The following is a 21,946-nucleotide window of genomic DNA, read 5'->3' on the forward strand; positions in this document are numbered from 1 at the left end:
TTAATGGCAAATTACTGCGGTATAAAGAGAAATAAAACATTTCAGGAATTGCTGTTATAGAACTCAACTTTTGGGAGATAACAGCCTTGCAGCATTGCACCTCCAAGTCAATGATTATTTCTCTAACAATATTTATTCTTTACATTGAAATATCAGTCTCATACTGTATATAGTCCCTGCCCTAGTTATACTCCTCTGTAATGAACAGAGTGAGACACACAGAGCTCTACTGAATTCATGAGAAAACGGGTTTGAGGATGTAAGACATCAACATTTTATTCCCATCAGATTTAGGCCTGCTTTTTTAAATGGGGTGCACCGATTTGCACATTTTATGATGTAGACATGGAATGTACAAAAGCACATTAATAATATTACTTGCCATGATTGAATAGGAGTATAAAATCACAGGTGCGGTTCTTGCTCTGACATGTTTCAGAAGAAATCTGAAGAATTATTAGAAAATTATCGAATAAGCAATTGATAAGAAACAGCTACATCCTTAGCACACAAAACGTTGCAAGCAAGCGGAAAAAGCACAATGTACGTGTTCAGAATCACCAAGCAGCTAAACGACTGAAATTTATACAATTGCCACCATTTATTTTGTCACCGGAAGTAGCACCATTTTCATTTTGTGTGATCTGGGGGTCTAAGGATTTATTTCATGAAGCACAGGACTCATTGTCTCGCATGACACTGTTATGGTGAATTTATTTCAATGTATTGAGAGACTTGTGTTCATTTTTTAATATGATTTTTATTTTCCAGGAAATAAAATGTAAATACTGTGTAACATTTTTGAGTGTACATTTTGTTTGTACCAAAAGGTTATGTAATATATACACATACATAAAATATACATTTAGAAATATACATATTTAAGAAAAAAATATTCTTATACTTAGGGCATTATATTCTTAAACAAAAACAGGTAATTGGCCACTCAAATGCATAATTTTATATATTCATCCAGATGCTAGACATAAGAAACAAAAGACTGAAGTTTTTTTTTTGTGAACTCAATTCATTGTAGATGATAAATTTTTGATCCACAAATCAAACACTCGATAAACACGAGTTTAAAGTATGCTTTTGTGCTTTTGTTCACACAATCTCGAGTAAAATCATATGAGAAAGAGAGAGAGAGAGAGAGAGAGAGAGAGAGAGAGAGCGAGAGAGCGAGAGAGAGATTGCTGCCCTTGTGCTTTTTAGGTCAAAAGCAAATATATGTTATTTTAACAAGGCACTTACTTATATCTTATACAAATATTTTCCCATTGTATTAAAGCCAAATCCGTGTTCAAGCCACCTGGGCCATCAGTTTCACTTGCAGTTCAACGTCTCAGCCTGACCTGTTGATTTCTCCACCCAGAATCCAACAGTACAGAAACAAAGCAGAGGCAGCAGTACAAGACATGACTGTTAATTGATTGTCTGTTACCTTCTGCATAAATCAAGGCTGTGACATTTGTTTTTTGAGGCGTGAGGACGTGCCGACATCCAGGTAACTGTCCCGTGACTCCCTGGTGCTGTGTGACTTGCTATTAGGTTTGCAGGATTTCAGCAAAGCTGTCCTGCATGGATCATGCTTCAGCAAGTACGTCCCGAGAGTTTCCCAGCCTCCACCAACACGCACCATAACATGCTTATCATTCAGCATCTGAAAAAAATAGACAGAGAGAAAAAGAAATCATATATCACATTGGATATGTAAAGACTGACTTAAGGCTCGGAACTTTACTGAAGAGCAGAACAGCCATGAGAGGGAGAAATGGTTTTGTGGAATTATGAGATAAAAGATACTTTAATGGTTGGACTGACGGACTGAACAAATTCTAATCATTAAGTCACATTTCAAGCTCAAAAATATTCAGTTCCATTTTATTTGTATGGCACAAATAGTTAACAATGGACATTGCTTTAAAGAAATATAAATAACATCAATAATAACAACAACAACAACAACAATAATAATAAATTCTGGATAAATAATTTAATATATTAATGTCTGTTCTAGAGTCGCCTATGCATTATATTTGCAGAACCCTGTCTTCAAGCCCCTGTGGTTGTCAAAATCATCCATTTTGTGTTTAGTGAAGAATGAGACCCTTCGAACAAGCCTCTTTCTTTCGGAACAGATTAAATATTGAAAGCCTACATCTCATTATGCTTCAGTAAATGAGAGAGAGAGAGAGAGAGAGAGAGAGAGAGAGAGAGAGAGAGAGAGAGAGAGAGAGAGAGAGAGAGGGAGAGAGAGAGAGAGAGAGAGAGAGAGAGAGAGAGAGAAAGAGAGAGTGTACTGTCAAAATCTCATTACGTTTAATGAAACACTGCCTCATGGCACCAGCTGAGCACCAGCTTAAGAATAATCCACCACACACACACACACACACATGCACACATATATACACCCTCCCACCCCTGCACAAACACATATTCAGACTCCTTTTTTTTCTTTTCTTCAAATTTACACCTCTGATACACAAACCTCCAACACCCTCTAGCATAGTGCAAGTACTGCCATGGCAACAGCGGTTGAACAATAAAAAGCAGACACAGAGATGAAAAATGAAAGGTGGAGAAAAAAAAAAGAAAGACACAGAAGATACCCCTCTGTCCCCAGAGACATTCAGACCCCCCTCCTCTCTCACACACATACACACACACCCCACCCCAAACCCTTCTACTCTCCTCTCTCGCTATCGGACATAACCCCTTCATTAGAAAGCTGTTCCACTGCTGGTATTACAAGCAGATTTATTTCAGGGTTCCCCTCCCACTTCAAGTCCCAATGGTCTGCTATGAATCCTAATCGACTGATATACACACACATACACATACGTGCCAGGTCTGGTGTTTTTAATACGTGTGTTGTGTCTATCAGCTGCTCTGAAAGTGATTAACATGTCACAGTTGTCAGTTTGCTCAAATCTGGCATGAATTAAATCAAGGGGATTACTGTGAATCTCTTATTTCAACCAAACCACTAGATGTTAAATGGTATATATTTTGTATTACATTTCAAAATCTCTTTTTTTTTTTTATTCTCTGCAAATTGTGGCTTGTTTTACTCTTATACCGACCTTCGCTTTAATAATTCACAGCTTCATTAAATAATTGAATGGCATCTATATATTTTCCTGTCTTCTTGTGCTCTGCCCAGGCATACAGAAGAACAGACTGTGCTGGCAACATTTACAGCATTTAGCAACCACTGGCTGTAAATGCATTCAGATCAGCATTCTGAGTTGTTGTGTACTGAGATATTGAGCGATGAGTGCTCTGGTTCAATGCCAACACACTTCCCATCCTCCACTCCCTTTCCAAATCCATTCTCCGGTGTGGAAACTGATTCCAGTTTATTTTCCATCTCCTTCTTTCTTTTCGGCTGCAGTTTGAGTAACAACCACTAGATGCCAGACTGCAGTCACACTTTTTATATACTCCTGCACTGAGTAGAAGTTGAGTAGAATATCTCCCCAAGGATTACATGCAGCCTAGTAAAGATGTTCTAATTCAGGAGACAGACTGCTCAATCTCTGTGTCTATTTTTGTCTAATCACTTTGCAGAACTAGGGGTGTGAATGCAGACACAGCCCAGAGCTAGAGAAGAAACTGAGCAGGTGGAAACCCGAAAAGCTAGTGGAAAAGACAGTAATTCAAGCATAATATCTGTTAATAAGAAGCAAGTAATGTTAAAGAAAGTAAAAGAAGCATTTTGAGATTTGAAATTTTTATTAATTTCTTATTATTATTATTGTTGTTATTGTTATTGTTATTGTTGTTTCGTGAATGAAGGTGTAAAGAACAAAGGTGCCGAAAAATAAATAGATGAACTAAAGACAATATCTCTGGTGTAAGAATCTCTTATAAATATCTGATAGCTATCTGTGATCTTGCTGAGTTTCTGATTCACGTGAATGAGGTAGATTTCTGCTCTCACGGCTCCATTATTGTTACATTTCCTTAATGTCCATTAACTGCTTTACTCATTGCTTTCTGAGCTTCTTTTTGAAACATACCCATTCAAACGAGCTAATGGATTTGTGTCTTTCATTCATGAAATAAAAGCAAATCAAATATATCTCCCACAGAGTCCTATTCAAAGAGGGATACTATAAGAGATGGTATTAAAAGCTTTCTGATGGAGCCTCATGCATGAGAGCAAACGAAGACCGCTTTCTGTGTCTCTCTTATCTTATCACTGGATCTCCTGCTAATTGGCTAGGTGACAAAGAGGCAGCTTTTCCTCCATAGCAGAGTGTGCAGGAGCCCTGGAGGATTCGTCTGATTGAGAAATCACAGAAAAGAAAGAAAGGAAGGGGCAGGACCAAAGCATCATTTAACAAGCTTTTCTGAGTAATCGCACTGCTAATGACTTCAGCAATAAAATCAATAAATTGGCTCCTTTGTACAGCATGACGTTATACTATAAAGCTGTAAACACACTTGTTATTCTACAAAACGTTGTTCCTATAGATCAGGAAGGTGGAGCTGTGAAATTCTGTACAAAGATAATCTAAAACTACAGCACATTAATATAGATACAAAACAGCACCAAAGTCAAGGTAGATGGTTAGTTGTATTTTGTTTATCTTTTTTGCTTGAAAAGATGAACAAATACGTCTAAAATGATTCTGCACCCTGAAAGACAATAGGCAAGGTTTCATTCAGATAAAAAATTAGCTGGAGAAAATATATATTTCTTTATTTTTTTTTTATATTTTTATAATTCTCTACTAAATCAAATATATAATATACTTTACATTATTTATTTATTTATATATATATATATATATTAATTTATCCTCTGCATGCATATAGTTTATACATTCAAATTTTGCTTATTTACATTAAGGGTGCCAATAATTCTGGATCTGAATGTACATCCTTGTAGGATTTTCAGTATATGAAAAGAAAAAAAATGCTAATATTTTAACAGCACAGAGACCAGACAGAATGTAGCATAACAATGAATACAATACCAAGAAGACAAAATTAGTCTTTGCTTTTTGTAGCTTTAAATGATCTCACAATGTCAGTCATCTCTGGTTGCTGAGCAGGAGCTCATACTGATGTAGGTATGCCACAGATCTGTTCTTTACCAAGGCAAAGCTAAAAGCACCAGTCTCCCTAATTAGTATATGCTTTGACATGTCAGAGTCTTCTAAAACATATATTTATCAGGTTTAGATTATCATGGAGCTGTGTGTAGTCAGTTCAGAAGAAGGTTCACGATAGAGCATGCTGCTGAAGTTAAGCTGCCAGTGGAAATAGGCTGTTTAACGTATTGATTACTGGGACAGCACATAGAGATAGCGTGAGTTAAATAAGAGGCATCTGATAAGTGCAATTGAGCATGTAATGGTTTGAGCATGTCCCCTGAAGTGACAACACATTGAAGTGTTTTTTAATGCCGGCCTCATGAGTGATACAATATTCATTGTCCCGGAGGTTGCTTTTTGCCATCCCTTTTTTTTGCAATATTTACCTACTATGAGAAAGCTTGTTAAAGGGCACACCATCTGATTTTATCTATTGGTCAGTCAGAAGGTTTTTCTCTCTACTATTCAAAATGTGTGAACCTTTTCTTCATGTTGCCAGGCAACCCAAGCTCCCGTGAGTGTTTGCCTTTGAATGAATTTCTTACCTGGGTCCTAACTAACAAAATCTAAGAAGGATGCAAGAAAGTAATATGTCAACAAGAAAAGCACTATTAGAGATGTTGCTAATGCTTTAAATTTGAATTAACTATCATAGTTTACAGCGTTTGTGATCATTAACAATAATCATTGACCTTTGTATTCCATATTTTAAGGCATATACTGTAATAAACTCTTGGATCTACAAAAATGAACCTGGATGTAGTGGTGAACTAGCTGAATAGTAATTGCCATTATTTACAACCAATTACATGTAGTAACATGTAAATTAATTTAGGTTCATTCATATTGGTTTATTTATCGTGATTATTTAAAAAAATGTTTAAAACATTACTAATAAAGGTGCTTATGCAGAGAGGAGGAAAGCTCTGAGACACACTTACTCTCACATACAGCACTTTATCACCCATTCGGTAACGGCCTTTGGGCTGTTTCTCAATGCAGAACCTGACCTCACATCTGCATGGTGGATCTTCTGAGATTTGCTGAACCTTGAACAGAACAGAATGTTTTGTACTATGTATTAAAAACAACAACAATACTGTGCTTGTTAATCATTTCAACTCACTATATCATCCAGTAGATTGTCTTTGCTCTTTTTTCCATTGGATTTGTTCAGGCGACGTGAGGTTGGGGTGGATGTGGGTGTTTGAACAGGTGACCAGGGACTGGGTGAAATATGCTTAGGTTCAAGTGCAGGTTCAGGTTCAGGTTCAGGTTCGGGTTTGATCTCAGGTGCAGGCTCAGGCTCGGGTTCAGGTTCGGGCTCTGGTTCTGGTTCAGGTTCAGGTTGCTGGACTGGGGCAGAGGTGAAGTCTGGAGGAGGGGATGAAGGTGGAGAGGCAGGTGGTGTGGATGGAGAGAGAGAGGCAGGAAAAATACAAGGAGGGGAAGAAGGAGGTGGTGATAGAACAGGGTGAAAGAAAAGAGGACTGGAGGGAGAGTGAAACGGTGAAGCAAAGAACATGGAACCAAATTCTTCTTTCTCAATCTCTTTCTCCAGTTTGACCAGACCAGGTGGGTCGATACCATATCTGTAAGGATTGATTCATTCAGTGAATTATATGTCACTGTACCACACTCAAATTTTACACAGTGAAATTAAAGACAATCCAAAAGCCACTGATGCAGGTTGTAGTGTCTGCTGATCTTCAACCTTAGCAAGTTTTTAATTTATGCTAGCCAGCTTCTGGAATTTAAAGGCAATCAAAGATTTGTTTATTTAGGTTTTATTGCAATTTAAATGTTATGTTGTACCACTTAAATGTTAACAACGGTTTAATTAATTAGGGAATAAATCTCAAGCTCTGATTAGAACCTCGACTGATTAACTGATTAATGACTGATTCACCTGTCTAAAAACTGTCCGAAACCCTTTCAGTCAGACTAATGTGCATATTTTAAAGACAAGGTGCTACTGGATTAAATCCAGATTAAATCTTGAACTTCAATAAAAACAGCTAAACTACATACTTCCGTACACCAAAATACACCATTTTTATGGAATGTAGTAACACAATGCTTATCACGCTTAAATAGTTGAATCCTAAACAGTGCATATCATATATCTCTTGAAAAATTATATTTTTATCCTGTTTTTCTTAGCAAAATATAAAAGAAAAAATCTATAAGTAAGTAAAAGACTTACTTTGAGGCAATTCTCCCAAGCTGCATGAGGCACAGGCACACATCACGTGGATGCCTTCGGAGAACTAAAGAAACACACACTGCATATTAATGACTGAAAATTTGACTTAAGAGGATCACTGAATCCACTGAAACGCCACTGAGGAAAGATGTGTGGGAAGTCATTCTGAGGTTAGAACAAATAAATCAATAGTTGGTAAACTAAAGGAAAAAAAAATTTAATGAGAGAAATGCAAACGAATTCAAATCATAAGATAGGACAAGGTCAAATTCAGGCTTAAGTCAAGTGATCACAATAACCTCAGGACTAAAGCAAAAACAGGAGAATCAGGAGAAAGAAAAACACCACAGACTATTAAAGCCTGTAAAGTCAGATGTGCAGTGCAAAATGAGATTTACAAGAATGAACGTCTCTTTTTAAAGAAAATATGTGTGTGTGAGATTGGGAACTGGTGTGTGTTAAAATCTGGTGACTGGGAGTGGTTTAATTGCAGTGTGTTCTGGGGAGTGTAGTTCAGGGCGGTCATGTTTGGAGGCTGCAATGTGTTCTGGAAAATGGTGTTTGTTGAAAGTGTGAACCTCATAAAAAGTCTCTGAAATTAATGTCATGACATAAATATAGCTTTTCTTGTTGCCAAAAAAAAAACACAGTACACTGAAAAACACCCTGTCCTGAAGAATTTTCTATGGTCTTCAGGACAGGGTGTTTTACTGACCACTTCACCTCTGACAATGGACTGATACTAGAGACTTCCATAATTGCTAAAAAAAAGTCTCCTTATTACATCACCATGTCAACAATTGCACACTATTATTCTGTTTACATGAAACCTCCCTCAAGTCTCTGTGCAACTTTTTCTCCCTCCTCTGTACATGTCCAAACCATCTCAATCTACCCTCTCTGACCTTGTCCCCAAAACAGCCGACTTGAGCTGTCCCTCTGATGTGCTCGCTCCTAATCCTGTCCATCATCATCACTCCTAAAGAGAACCTCAATATCCCCATTTCTGCTACCTCCATCTCTGCCTCATGTCTTTTCCTCACTGCTACAGTCTTTAACCCATACAGCAGATCTGCTCTTACTGTCTTGTACACCTTTCCTGCTGACACTCTTCTGTCACACAACACTCCTGACACTTTTCTCCACCCGCTCCAATCCGCCTGCACTCGCCTCTTTGCCTCTTTTCCACACTCCTCGTCACACTAGATGGTTGACCCCAAATACTTAAACTCCTGCACCTTCTTGACCTCATTGTTCTACTTCCCTCCATCTCATTCAAACAGAATACTTCTTCAAAATGAATGTGTAGATAAAGATCTCAGAGAGTGTCTTTAAAATGAACATACGATCTCAGGATAAAAATAAAAGTGAATAACACAGGAAGATAAAGAAGGTCACACACTGACAACCAACATGATCAAAAGATGACAATCACAAGCACAAGAAGAAAACCAGCCACTCTCTTTTAAGCTGTGCCGGTTCTCCAAATACCTGAGAATGTATCATATCTTTAAAAAAACATTGTGCAAGCTCAAAACTAAAGAGCAGTTTCTCAATAGTTTGTTCTGTTAAAAAACAAACAAAAAAAAATGCATATTCTTGTCTGACTCGATTTTGAGGTCTTGCAGCCCACATGCAAAACAAACACGGTATTATCTATTTAAGTGAAGTATGACTCATGTATAAAGATTAACTCTCTCTTTTTTGTAAAGAATCTGTATTGAAACGGGTCTTAAGTGCAATTCATAGTATTAAATCTAAAAAAGTTTCATTGTTCGATTGTTTTATTTGTCTTTATTTAATAGGAGGAATGAGTACAGGGATTTTTTTATACATCTTTTCCAAACAAGGTCTTTTTCTATTCAACATTTATAAAGAGTTTCATGTATTGAGGGACTGGAACATTGACTCTTTATGTCTTTCTTATTCTCTTCATACATTTAATCCTTTCCTTCCGCTGAACCTGTGCTTTTCATTCGTTTTATTTCTCATTCCAACAATACTATCCTCCTTTTTTTCTGTTTTCTTTCTTCACTATATTTCTCATCAAACATGTCCGATGACAGCACGGATGAACGGGTCATGAGAAGCCCTACTGATACTGAACTGCCATTCAGCTTTATTCCCAGTGGAACTCGTATGAGGAAAGTGAGACAGAGATATAGATAGGGAACGGAGAGAGAGCAAGAGTGAGAGAGAGAGAGAGAGAGAGAGAGAGAGAGAGAGAGAGAGAGAGAGAGAGAGAGAGAGAGAGAGAGAGAGAATAAGAGTGACACCAAGAAGCAGGGAGGTAGAGAGGGAGAATCTGTCTCCAAGCCAGTGCCTCGTATAAATGTTAAGCAAAATACATTATTTATGTGACTTCATTAATTAATTCATTTCTTAATTTAGAAAACACATAGAATGCTATCCATGTTAGAGAAAAATTAAGAAAGACAGAGACAGAGAAACAGTACTGTGAGTATGAAGAGTGTGTGAAATGGTCAGATGTCTCAGTTATGAAAATGAGTCTCGTCAATCTTTGAAACAAACTTAGATTATTTTTAAGAGGAGTGGGAACCTGCACAATACGGTTCTTATACAACATTAACATGTGATTCTTGCTCAGGTTGTGTTTGTCACTACAACTCTTTACATTTAATTTAAATACCACTTTATCTTGTTTAGGATCACAGTGTATCTGAAGCCTATCCGGGGAACACTGGGTGTAAAGGATTAATGCACCTGGAATGGGCCGTTAGTTCATCACAGGGCACCATGTACACACAATCACACCATCATTCACACCTAAAGATGTGTATATGAGATGTAGGAGGACGTCTGCAAATTCTCAGTAAGCAGGATTGACTCAGTGTGCCACCGTCCCACCTTACAGGTTTTGATATTTTAATAAAATTATTTGCTCTCCAATTAGTTAATTGCATAAAGCCGACAACATTGTTGATATCTACATATAAAATTAAATTAAGTTGAATTTAAGAATTTTTTTATTAAGCATTAACAGATCTAAGCTAATTTTGAAGGCAAACAGAGTACCATGAATCTCTATTCATATAAAATTCTCAAAGATCTCTAAAATACTAACCCAGATCTTCTGACTCAAAAAGATGGGATGAGCCTATGCCAATTTTACGGCACCAGTACAGGAAGTTGGCTGCGTTGTCTCTGGCAAAAAATGAACCGCGAGCTGCATCAGCTCTCCAGTGAATAACACGCCGGATAAAGGGCTGTAAAACACACAGAAAACAAGCTTAACAATAATGTGCTGTTAATCACTAACACATTTACAATAGGTATAAATAGGTATAATAGTAAATAATGTGAAATAAGGTCTCACAGTAAACATCTCAAAAATGTTTCTCTATACATATTACAATAAGCACATTTAAGCAGATGTTCTTAACTTTTCAGTATCATTATTTATTTTTTCTTAGCACGGAACAGATAATGAAAAGAGATGCCGACAGAAGCAGCAGTAAAAGGGAACACAGCGAACAGCACACAGATGGCTCACATAAGATGGGGGATAAAACCAAGCAGGAACAATTTATCCTCTCTTTTCTTTAGTTTGTTTGTTCTTTTCATATTCTGCATCCATTTTAGAGCTAAATAATTCAAGGAATAACTGTCAACAGTTTGATAAAGGTGTGGCTATTACCAGAAAAGTTTCGTTCCTAACATCTGAGATGTGTCATGGATGCAGTTCATTCTTACAGTTTTGTTGGTATAATAACACAAAGAAAGCCATGCTCAATAAACAGAGTTTAATAAATATTGAGAGCATTAATCTGAATCCTTTTATAGACAAAGGAATAGTTACTCTGTAGTTCATGAGCTGCATGTTAGGGTTAGGAGACGTGTTTTGGTGTAATCACCTTGTCATTGCTAGCTAGAATCATCCTCTCCTGTAACTCTTCAGCCAACTGGCAGAGCACAACTCCATTCTCCAACATGTCCATGAAGGTCTCTGCTGTTATATTAATTCCTGGATAATTAAACAGACATGGTGATTCAGAAAAAAGTAAAAGCTTGAAGTATTTAGCTTTAGGTTTATATCGAAACTACTGTATATACAGAGTCAGTGTTGGAAATTAACTTTTTTTTTTAAACAAAAATATATTTATTTGTCACCATGTGAAAAAAGAAACAGTATTTTTCATTTTTCAGAGATTTAGCCATAATTTGTTGCCAGAAGGTTAAGACATCAGTGAGTTTTTATGACCCCAACCCTAAAAAATCAAACCACAAACGTTATGTTTGGGCCACATTTGGTCTTCTGATTTTATACATAGTCAGCTAAAAAAAATGAAAAATCCTAAGAATATAAAAGTGCTTGAAATGTTTCCATGGTCATAGGCATTACCAGAAACAACTACTGTCTTGTGGGGTGTGTGTTAAAGGGGTGGTCAACAAATTGAACGGTAACTTAGTTAAAAAATCAGTTTACAGACTAAAGAAACTGTAATCCAAACCAATGCAATAAGCTGTTGTTCTTGTTATGTTGTTCTTTTTTTGCTCATTATCAACTGTGTATGTTAATAGATTAGGTTAGATAGGAAAGGTGCAGGCACAGTATGTGTGGTGCTATTAAATACTTTCTCCTCCATAAATCCTGTTCCCACCTCTTTCTCTCTAGGAAGTGTTGCATTCTTCCTCTGCCTCGGGCACACTCACAGGTGCTCAGAAACATCCACTAAATACGTTGACTGCAAGCATCACCCCCCTGCCCCACACCTTCTCACAACCATGCAGAGGGAATCTAAGCCCTGAGTGTTAAGTGTACACACACAGGAACTGGGTGTCAAACACCGGAGCTGTACATAGAGGATGAAGAGGCAGTGCCTAGGAGGCATCAAAGAAGGCAAACCACAACAAAACCAACCGCGTAAACAGTCACCGGTGTACAGAATGATGCGGATAGCGATTAACTGCTTCCTCTCAGAGAGAGAGGGAGATGCTGGTAATGAAACTAAGTGCCCTCCTGCAGTGTACTGTACCCCCATGGACATACCAGAAATATGAGATCATCCCGGAATAGAAAGAGTGTCCCAGAAAAGGGAGGTACGTAGTGTATAAGTGTATGTGGTTCAGGAGAACTAGGATGGTTGTTTGTTTGCATCTACAATGAGGCCTCTGGAGTTTGAATAAGATAATATGTAAATATGCCTCATGGTCTGTATGCAAAATGACCAACAGGCTTTTCTGCATCTGTCTGGGGTTTTTCTGTTTCTAATAATATACTTGCTTCTAACTCCCTCAACCTTACAACCGTTTCTTGGTGCCAAAGCAATAAGTCCTGGTTTATTTGAAAAAAGCAAATATGGGTGTTAGAATGCCTGCAGATGTTTTGCATTAATGCGACATGCAGGAGAATTTAGGCAGTTTGGGTTATTTTGTCCTGACCTGTAAATCATCAGATACTGGCTATGATTTGAGATAATCCGTATTCAACAGCTTGTTTTTATGTAGAATTTAAAGGAGGTGAATGTGATTTTTAAGTCTGATCACACTGTTTAACACTTTTTTTTTTAATAAAAAATATTATCAGCTGTCACCATTTGCACCGAGAAACAGACCACCAACATCTTTACTTTCCTGTCAGTTATACTGTCTGTCAATTCATATCCCACCCTACCTTACATATCTTTAGACGTTTTGTTGCTGAAATGTTTTTTGGTGGGTTTTTTTTTTGGCTCATTGCTTTATAGGAAACTGTAAAGGGAGGAGCTTTATTTGTTTGAGTTTTGAGTTTCAAAGCAACCTCAGCTGTACTTTTAACTACATCTTCTTGATGCAACTAACTATGTCTACTGGTATGCACACAAAATGTTTAGAAAGATTATTAATAAACTATCCCTATCATACTGCATGCTACTCTGAATTTCACTTCCTTACCCAGAATAGTGTTGAGCCACAGAGCAAGGTCTTCCTTCATGGGAAGTAGGCTGGCTTCATGCCTGCTGGCCAGCCACTCACTGTACTGATGCAGGCAGGAGAGGTCAGGAACGCGCTCCCGACGCACACTGAAGGGCCCATACATCCTGAAACACAACCCACACAGGGCAAGACCTGCTTTAATACACATATATACACACAATAATGTTATAGAATGATTCAAATGTCTGATATCATGCTAGCAGTAATACACCAGTCATACGTATGCCTGTGTCATTTTAGTAGGAGTATTTAAAATAATATATAAATAAATACTTTATATCAGTACATAGTGTGTATTTAGTCAAATCTGTATTATTGAATAATATAAATGCTTTTGCTTTTTAGGACAAAAAATAAATATATAAAATATAATTGAATCGAAAGGAGGACAGATAGATACAGTTCAGCTTCACAGAAAAATTAATATGATAAAAATAATTTGTTTCTGTTTTCCATGCTGACATTTAGACCGTTTTAAGGCTGCTTCTGTACATACAATGATCGCATTGAAAGCCACCCTGTATTTTCTGTAACTATGTTACTGGTTTCATCGTAAAACTGTAAAGTGATTATTGAGAGAGCTACACACTGTTTATTGTAAGCCTATGGAGCTGAAAGAACAAACAGAATTTGTCTGATTTCATAAAAAAATAACTCATGGCTTTACATACAACAATGTAAGGATTGAATTGAAGTCCTTTTTGGCTTGGGTATGGACGCATGCTGGTAACATGTCTGTGCTTTTCTCAGTGGGCTACTGTCTGATCAGACCATGCTCAGGTTTATTCTATGTCTAATGAGCCAGACATACTGTAGAATCTGAACATGCTGCACTACAAGCTGCTACAGAAAGCAGGATATAAAAATTTGGGAGTAATAAAAGGGTCCATCTGTGTGATTCTTAACACTCATTAACTGTGAAAATGAGGGATATGTAAAGCAGGGACCTGACCTTTATACATCTTTTTTAACAGCTTAAGAACAAGTGTGGAAAATCTGATAGCTCTTAAGCTGTAACACAACATGTGTAGCAATAAAACATCTGCAGTTTCCCATATTACAAAAATATACACAAGCCTCGCTTCAGCAAAACACACAAATACCTGCTTCAGTGTTCCTATTCATTAGGAAAAGATTTACTGGATAAGATCTATGCCAATTCCTAACAAATGACGCCTACTTATTCGAGTAATTTCTCCCATACTCAGACAACCATTCATCATGGGGGTCTTAATGTATATAGCAAATTATTTTCCTACTTCATGTAACTGAGCTTTCAACAGGCTGGGAAAAGAAGGCAGACACCTGTGGAGCAGATGTGTGAGATCCAAACAGGAGCAGACATTTCATGCCTTCATTTATTTTCTTAAAGCCTATAGATTACTTGCTGCAGTGAACAGAGGACAAAGATGTAGATATGTATGAGCACAGTCAAGCATGAAGTTAACAAACACCCTCATGATGTGTAAAACTTCAAGGAGAGATGACGAGCCTACTCAACTTGCAATAAGACTCTAATGACCTAAGTCAACACAGATTCCTATCTACAGATAGTGAGCAGGAGGATAGGGGTAATGCTGCAACAATACGGCTATATAAATACAGGCAAACTAAAAGCTATAAGAATCACAGAGATACAGACAGAGATTTTAAAGCTTTGGTCCTTTATTTTTAGGCACTGGATAGGGGAGAAAAACCTTTAACTCTCAGCAGAGGAATGTTTGAAAATTTTATCTTTTATCACCACAGATCAGCTCTTGAATCGATTCTCAGATCAAACAAAATATAAAAGACGAAGTTTCATAATCTTAGAAAAAGTTTATGATTTTATCTCAAGTGTTATATTCCACTTATACTGCAGCAATTTTTTTTAAAGAAAGTAATGATTTACGTCTTGCCCAGTAAAAGGTACATTTAGTGTTCTAGACAAGGTTCCTGTTAACACTTAGTTAGCAACCTCTTGCTTTTCTCTCTTGTTAAGTTAATTGGATAAAAATAATCCAGCTTTCCTATTTCTTCCATCCTTCCATCTTCTATCCAAGAACAGTTTTTAAAAAAAAGCATTGCACTAAACACTCATCCCAAAAAAGGTAAATTAAAAGATTGCCTTTTTAAAAAAACACACAAGAAAAAAACATAAGTTTAAATGTCAACTATTAGAAATGTTTCCTTACAAAATAAAATTTTATATTATCATATTATATTACATGGAATACCCACCATCCAGGTTACTGTGTATAACTGTTAAAACATACCGAGTGCATTAATATAAACCTGTGATTTCTCTAGTGACTGGATCTATCAGAACTGGAATTTGACAGAGCTTTAATATGCCGAGTTTATTTTATAATTCATGGAAATGAAAAGGAAAACTGTGCATTCAAAATGCATTCATTACATACATTCAGCCGGACTGAACAGTACTGACAGAAAGCAACGAGAACAAAATCAGATTTAAACAAGATGAATAAGAAACGTAAGACCATTTTGACATGTGTCCAAGCCAAACTCTGACCAGCCGACAGGGCATGGGAAGCGCACACAGTAGAGACACAGCATACAGGTGCTACATTCGCACCTAGACTGATGCCTGGCTCAGCATGGACAAGAGTACAGGCAGAAGACTTTTAACCCAACCAACACACATAAAGAGCCTCTGTGTCCATACACACAAATGTTTAAAGTACATGTAGGGGCAAGAGCACTATAGAGTAGCAGACAAACTACAACAACCTAGAAGAAAACAAAGAAAAGAACTGGGGATGTTTTACTGCAACCATTAGAAAAAAAAAAACTATGTACTGTATAATGGAGGAATATATTTATCTGATAAACACACAGACCTTCTTCAAACCTGGTATTAATGGTGTAAATGGGATATATTCCTACATAATGAATGTGTTGTGATCCAAAACCTCTTTTAGAGGCTGTCATACTCATATTTGAAGTGTGAATGGTAATGCATCTAAAAGAAAATCAAGTTATGAATCATGGGCATATTATTTGGAAGATCTGTTTATAAGTCATTCATGTATCAACACATCCTAATGTGTTTTATTCCACTTATATTAAAACAATCTATCAGTGTATTAATAAAAACAAAAGACTCCTCACACTTTTTGTTGCTGAAATAATTTAGTCTCTGTTATTACTTATGATACAGCAGCTATAAATACTCAGAGACTTTGCCAGTCTCTGTTTCTCCCTCTCTTCATGTTAATAAGACATGAAACCACAACCTTACCAAAAAGTAAATCCCTTTCCATCTTTAAGACTTTTGCATGGTAGAAAACCTAAGGGAATGCCTTTATCATTGTTTTTAGCAAAGTGCTAACACTGAAGACCAAGACAGTTTATAAATCCATTACTAGTGTATATATTATTAGCTTCAGTTTATGTAGCAAATATAAATGTCTATTCTGCTAACATTCAATGCTGCGCATGTTGCAAAAGACCAGATGATCCATTGGCTTGAACAATTTTAATTTATAACACCACCTTACTCTTAACATCTATTATTATTAAGTTATGATTATTATTTGAAAGTGAAAGTGACGTGACATATGGCTAAGAATGGTGACTCTGCATTTGACCCATCCAAAGTGCACACATATACACAGCAGTGAACACACACCCGGAGCAGTGGGCAGCCATTTATGCTGCGGCACCCGGGGAGCAGTTGGGGGGTTCGGTGCCTTGCTCAAGGGCTCAGTCGTGGCCGGCCCGAGACTCGAACCCACAACCTTAGGATAACGAGTCAGACTCTCTAACCATTAAGCCACGACTTGCCCTGAGTTGTATGTTAGAAATTTGAAAACTGTTTAATGCATCCCAATGTATCCTTATGACTTATGCTAAGAAACCAAGTGGCAAACCTCTAACAAGGAATCAAAAAGCATGTCATGACTTCCTAGCTTCAGGCAGCTGATCGCGACTAGGGTTTAGAGCACTTCTGAGGAAAACTTCTGTTTTATAGTCAGTTGAGAGAAACTTCTGCTCACTTCCGCAAATTAATGTGACTAAGGAGGAGTCTTAGTTTTCTGGATTTAACAAATTGAACATATAGTTATAATGATAAAGAGAAGATTACTGTTGTAGTTACTGTTGTAGTTTACTGTTGTAGTAATAAATGAGCCTTATTTCAGTATAAAATAATCATGATTATCAGTAGCCATTATTGTGAAGCTCTAGATATGAAGAACTTTGACTTTATGTAAAAAAGAAAAAGTTAAATGTACATCTAAAAGACATATCAAATACTGTCACCTACTGCACCTCTCCAATCAGTTACAGTAATATATACAGTACATAAGATTTACAAGATGTTCGTAACTCATTACTCTTTTTGGAAAGCCATTTGAGAGACTAGGTAAATAATGATTTCTTTTATATTTTTGAATGGTCTGTGAGAATAAAAGCTTACTCCAAATCACAACACGAAACCCCTCGGGTTAAATACTGTGAAAGAGCCCTGAGCATTGTGGCACATTGTGCTCTATGTAAACTACAGAGAAATAAGGTTGTATCCAGGTTACATAACACAACCTGTTCCAATAACAAATTTACTAAAACTTATATTTTGCAGGAACTTGAACTGTTATGAAAGAAATCAATAATGACCATACTGACTCTGACAGTGTATGTGAAACTATATCACAGTGAGCTTGATTTTCACACCTTGCAGCTCCTACAGATTTATAATACTCATTATCAGCTTCATACCCTTTTTATGATCCTTGAATGATACCACTGTGCATAAATTACAAATTAAGTAAAACATATTTAAAAATAAAAAAGATAATACTATACAAAATATAAACTCCTTTAAACCTAAGTGTATATGGACTGCAAACATTACCCTGATTGTCTAGTGTAGTATCATATATGGTTCAGATTTTAACCTAAATTAGCAGCAACCAATGCATTCACAGACATAGTTCTGCATTTCTTTAGTATATGATTCTTTAGCTTATCATGTGGCAGCATTGCAATGCAGATACAGACTAAGAGCTTCATGAAAAGTTCACATCAAACATCAGAAATAAGAAAAGGTGTGATCTCTGTGACTTTTTACCCACTGCCTTTAAAACATACAAACATCCAACATACAAACAGACAAATCCAGAATTAGTAATTAATAGGAATAATAAAAATGTCTATTAAAATTATCATTTAAAATTTTTTTAAGGATCCTGCACTAATCTCCTACAGACAGGACTAAAAAAAAGAACAAATAAACTTGAGTGATTAAAAGAATGATCTATCATATAAGAACCATGACGCTGTTGCAAGCAATTGTTCAAGATGTGGGACATACAAGTGTGATAACACAGTCACTAAAAGATCGATTTTGTCACCAAGAGATCCAAAGAAACCGAGAACAGACTGACTGTTTTCTCAAGCAAGTTTTGTACCATGACTCAGGAATTCAAGTAAACCATTACAAAAAATGTTCAGACATACATATATGTTTAAAGTTTTTTTCATCATTAATATCTAAAACATTCTTTCCATATCTATATCTGACAATTAAAAAATATATCTTGTACATAATACAATAAACATCTTCTTCTCTGTGTCCTATAAATAATATAAATAATATTGTTTTCGTCGTTTTGTCATTAGGGTAAGCAAACTATTGTACTTAACTTTTAGAGTACAGAATACTGCTATACTGTATGTCTAAACTGCATTTCCTATAGAGTTAACATTTTTGCACTACATATCTTTTTTACTTATTATTTTACCTATCTTTTTTTACTCCTTGTACATGTACAAGGAGTAAAAAAAGTATAAAGTATAAAACATGTATAAAGTACATAAAGTACATGTTTTCACTATTCCAATAAATCACCATTTGAATCTAGCTAAATGACTGTGGTTTATTTACAGATAGCTGTGCAAGACTTACTTTGCTCAAGTCCTCAGCTATGCGTAACTCCAGCCAGTTTGCCTTTCCAACACACTGCCAGAATGTCCAGGTTTCTCCTCACACAGCTGTAAGAGTCTATGGTGCTTTTCTCAACCAAATCTCACTGCCTCTGTCTCAAACCGCGTGCATAATACAGCAAAATAGGCAGGTTACCTATGGTAACTATGGTTTTAACAGGACACTTTGTAGTAGAGAAGTGTGCAGTTTGGGACGCAGCCACAATCACGCGCTTTGAGGAAGTGATCTAAAACGGAGTGCACTTGAGAGGGCTGTAAAGTTATGTGTTATCACCTTTTCACCTTTTTTGTTCACTTTTCACTGAAATATCAAGCCCAATACTTGGATATAATGACTTATTTTGTACATAAAGCAATGATAATTTAATAAACGTGAACATCAGATTTTTTTTTATTCTATATATTAATTATTTAAATATAATTAAACGTCGCTATAAGCTATTTTAGAACACATTTGTGACTGTGTCCTGCTTTCTACTTTTTCAAAGATAATCGTTTTTATTCCACGTGCAAGCTCCAGAAACGATTTTAATTCCGGATTTTATGTTAATTACAGAAAATCTGTGTGTAATCGTTTGTTTCATTGCATACATTTTCACATTAGGGAGGACACATTAGGTAGATACCAAAATAGATCAGGCTGCAAATTAAATATTCAATCAATCAATCAATCAATCAATTAATTAACTAATTAAGGGTCCGACTTTGCAAAACAGTGCCAACCTTCCAGCAAGTGAAGGAAGCTTCAGTTATTCTATATCGTGTTTAACTGAATGTCCATGATGCATTGATCATGTATCAATGTAAAGTATCGATTCACTCATTTCAATAGCACATAGCTTTATTACACATCATTTTGCAGCCATTTGAGTCTCTTGTTGATTTGTCTCTTGACAATCACCTCACACCAGTACTAACATGCAACATCATTGTCACCTTTGTGTTAAGGATGGTGTTGAGTGGTGTTCCATGGTAGACGCTTTTTGTTGATTCATCAGGTAGAAATGTGATGACAAAATGTGCATGTAATTAATGTAAAATATGTACTCAGTATTTGTATACAAATACCAATAGAGGTGTCTATTGAGTGTACAACACATAAGCATATAAACTACCTGGTCTTTAATTTCTGACATCAGTTGTGTGCTCAGAGTCCTTTTAGTGCTGATCCAAGTCCTCAATAGAGCTGAGCAGGGCCTTTAATCTGAGATGTCCTGGAGCTATGTCCTGGAGAATTTCCTGGAGAAGTTCTTAAAAATCATTTAAAATTCATCTGTTTATATGATTTTAGCACATCAGCTCTATTGCTCATATCTTAATCTACATGTTACACTTACAGTCTGATACATTTCACCTCTAGCATGCTTGGTCTTTGGTTGCATGTTGTCCTGTGTTTATTTAAATATTTTATTTTACTCTGTGTCTGTGTATGATGGGATGGTCCACTGAGGTGTTTGAATGAATGAATGAAAAATTTTCCTTCCACAAAATAGTAACTATTCATAGGAACACACACTAAATGGCAGACAAGTAATGCCTGCTAAACTCCATAAATATAAATGTATATTTCCAAAGCTTTGTGGATATCTGACTATCACACACCCGTATCTCTATCACCATATCACCTGTTCTACACTAACCTTGGCAAGCCATGCCTTTATGGATCTTGCTTTGTGCACAGGGACATTGTTTTGCTGGTATAGGTTTGGGCCTTTTATTTCACTCAGTATCTTCAGTTGTTTGGGGAAGGCTCAAATATGGGTGAGATGCTCTGGTATCAGCAAACATTTTGACCATATGGTGTATCAATGTGTTCGTATCTGTGTGGAGAAAATGTGTTTTACAGAAGACCTGTGTGTGGATGGCGCACTGAAGACATATTAAATTTGCCAGCAGAGAGCAGTGTTCATCACTGTTTATTTCACTTAAGCCACAATAATATATTTACTGCAACATGCAGTTCTAGTGAAACTAGATTTTTATATTTAAATGTTGACTTCAGTTTTTATTTATTCGTTTTTTTGTTGTTTGTTTTTTGTTTTTTTCTTTTTGTGTGCACCAGCTCTGTGCAATAAAGCCCACTTTTATCGCTGGTGCTCTTCATCTTCATTTGGCCACTAAATATTGTTTTAGTGATACACGAGAGTCCGATGGAGATCAGCGGCACGCGTGGACGTGACAGATGGCGGCGTCGCGCGTTTCCTGGACAACCAAACAATGTAAAATACGCGGATCACCCGGCGCGTGCTGTAGGTGCGGAGCCCAAATTGGTCCCGGGGGTCACGAGGAGTCGTGCTTGATCAGATGGATCCACCCCTGAATGCAACTAAATCCAAATCCACCTGCAGCATTTATAACCTGGAAAAATGTAAACATTTTATATCGCATCAGGAATTCAGATTCAACATATTCACCATTCTGTATTTATTAAAACAGGGTTTACCTTTTAAAATGCAAACATATTTAATTCAATTCAAATTTTATTCAAATTTAAATTTTCAATTCTATTCTATTTTCAATTCAATTCAAATATATTTCTATAGCGCTTTTAACAATTGATGTTGCCTCAAAGCAGCTTTATAGAACATAAACATAAAACTAAAGGTTATTATAAAGATGAATATATATTACCAAAAAAAATCAAGATTAATATTATATATATTTAAATGTGTTTGTTTTTATCTCCAATGAGCAAGTCTGAGGTGACTCAGGTGACTGTGGGGAGGAAAAAAACCCTTAGATGGAA

The 21,946-nt window shown here is 36.4% G+C and overlaps 1 protein-coding gene and 1 long non-coding RNA gene across 4 annotated transcripts in view; both read right to left on the reverse strand.

Annotated features, from left to right (window-relative positions):
• Positions 1 to 776: 776 nt before the first annotated feature.
• Positions 777 to 20,424, reverse strand: gas2b (growth arrest-specific 2b). Of its 3 annotated transcripts, none has more exons than XM_047800823.1 (8): positions 20,316 to 20,424; positions 13,210 to 13,355; positions 11,190 to 11,299; positions 10,400 to 10,541; positions 7,315 to 7,378; positions 6,235 to 6,700; positions 6,050 to 6,157; positions 777 to 1,663 (listed from the first exon to the last, which is right to left on the reverse strand). In XM_047800823.1, exons 2-8 carry the CDS (start codon positions 13,352 to 13,354, stop codon positions 1,457 to 1,459), a joined length of 1,242 nt encoding a protein of 413 aa, XP_047656779.1. In that variant the 5' UTR covers position 13,355; positions 20,316 to 20,424; the 3' UTR covers positions 777 to 1,456. The 3 variants fall into 3 exon arrangements, with proteins under 3 accessions (XP_047656779.1, XP_047656776.1, XP_047656783.1); XM_047800820.1 differs by lacking the exon at positions 20,316 to 20,424 and adding an exon at positions 19,163 to 19,764 and having other exon boundaries at positions 779 to 1,663; XM_047800827.1 differs by lacking the exons at positions 777 to 1,663; positions 20,316 to 20,424 and adding exons at positions 3,366 to 4,290; positions 19,163 to 19,767.
• Positions 20,425 to 21,100: 676 nt separating this feature from the next.
• Positions 21,101 to 21,946, reverse strand: part of LOC125145851 — a 4,481-nt gene continuing 3,635 nt past the window's right edge. Inside the window, exon 2 of the long non-coding RNA XR_007144313.1 lies at positions 21,101 to 21,558. This is a non-coding gene — a long non-coding RNA (uncharacterized LOC125145851). The remainder of the gene's footprint in view (positions 21,559 to 21,946) is intronic.

The sequence above is a fragment of the Tachysurus fulvidraco genome, chromosome 1 (genome assembly GCF_022655615.1).
Source record: "Tachysurus fulvidraco isolate hzauxx_2018 chromosome 1, HZAU_PFXX_2.0, whole genome shotgun sequence".
NCBI lineage: Eukaryota > Metazoa > Chordata > Actinopteri > Siluriformes > Bagridae > Tachysurus > Tachysurus fulvidraco.

Bases quoted from the DNA above. Each gene is read 5' to 3' on its own strand.
- gas2b (XM_047800823.1), bottom strand. From the start codon at position 13,354: ATGTATGGGCCCTTCAGTGTGCGTCGGGAGCGCGTTCCTGACCTCTCC. The intron at 10,542-11,189 runs GTGATTACACCA...TGTGTTTTACAG, and splicing joins TTCTAGCTAGCAATGACAAG to CCCTTTATCCGGCGTGTTAT. The intron at 7,379-10,399 runs GTTAGTATTTTA...GTGTTTCTTTAG, and splicing joins TTTTGAGTCAGAAGATCTGG to TTCTCCGAAGGCATCCACGT.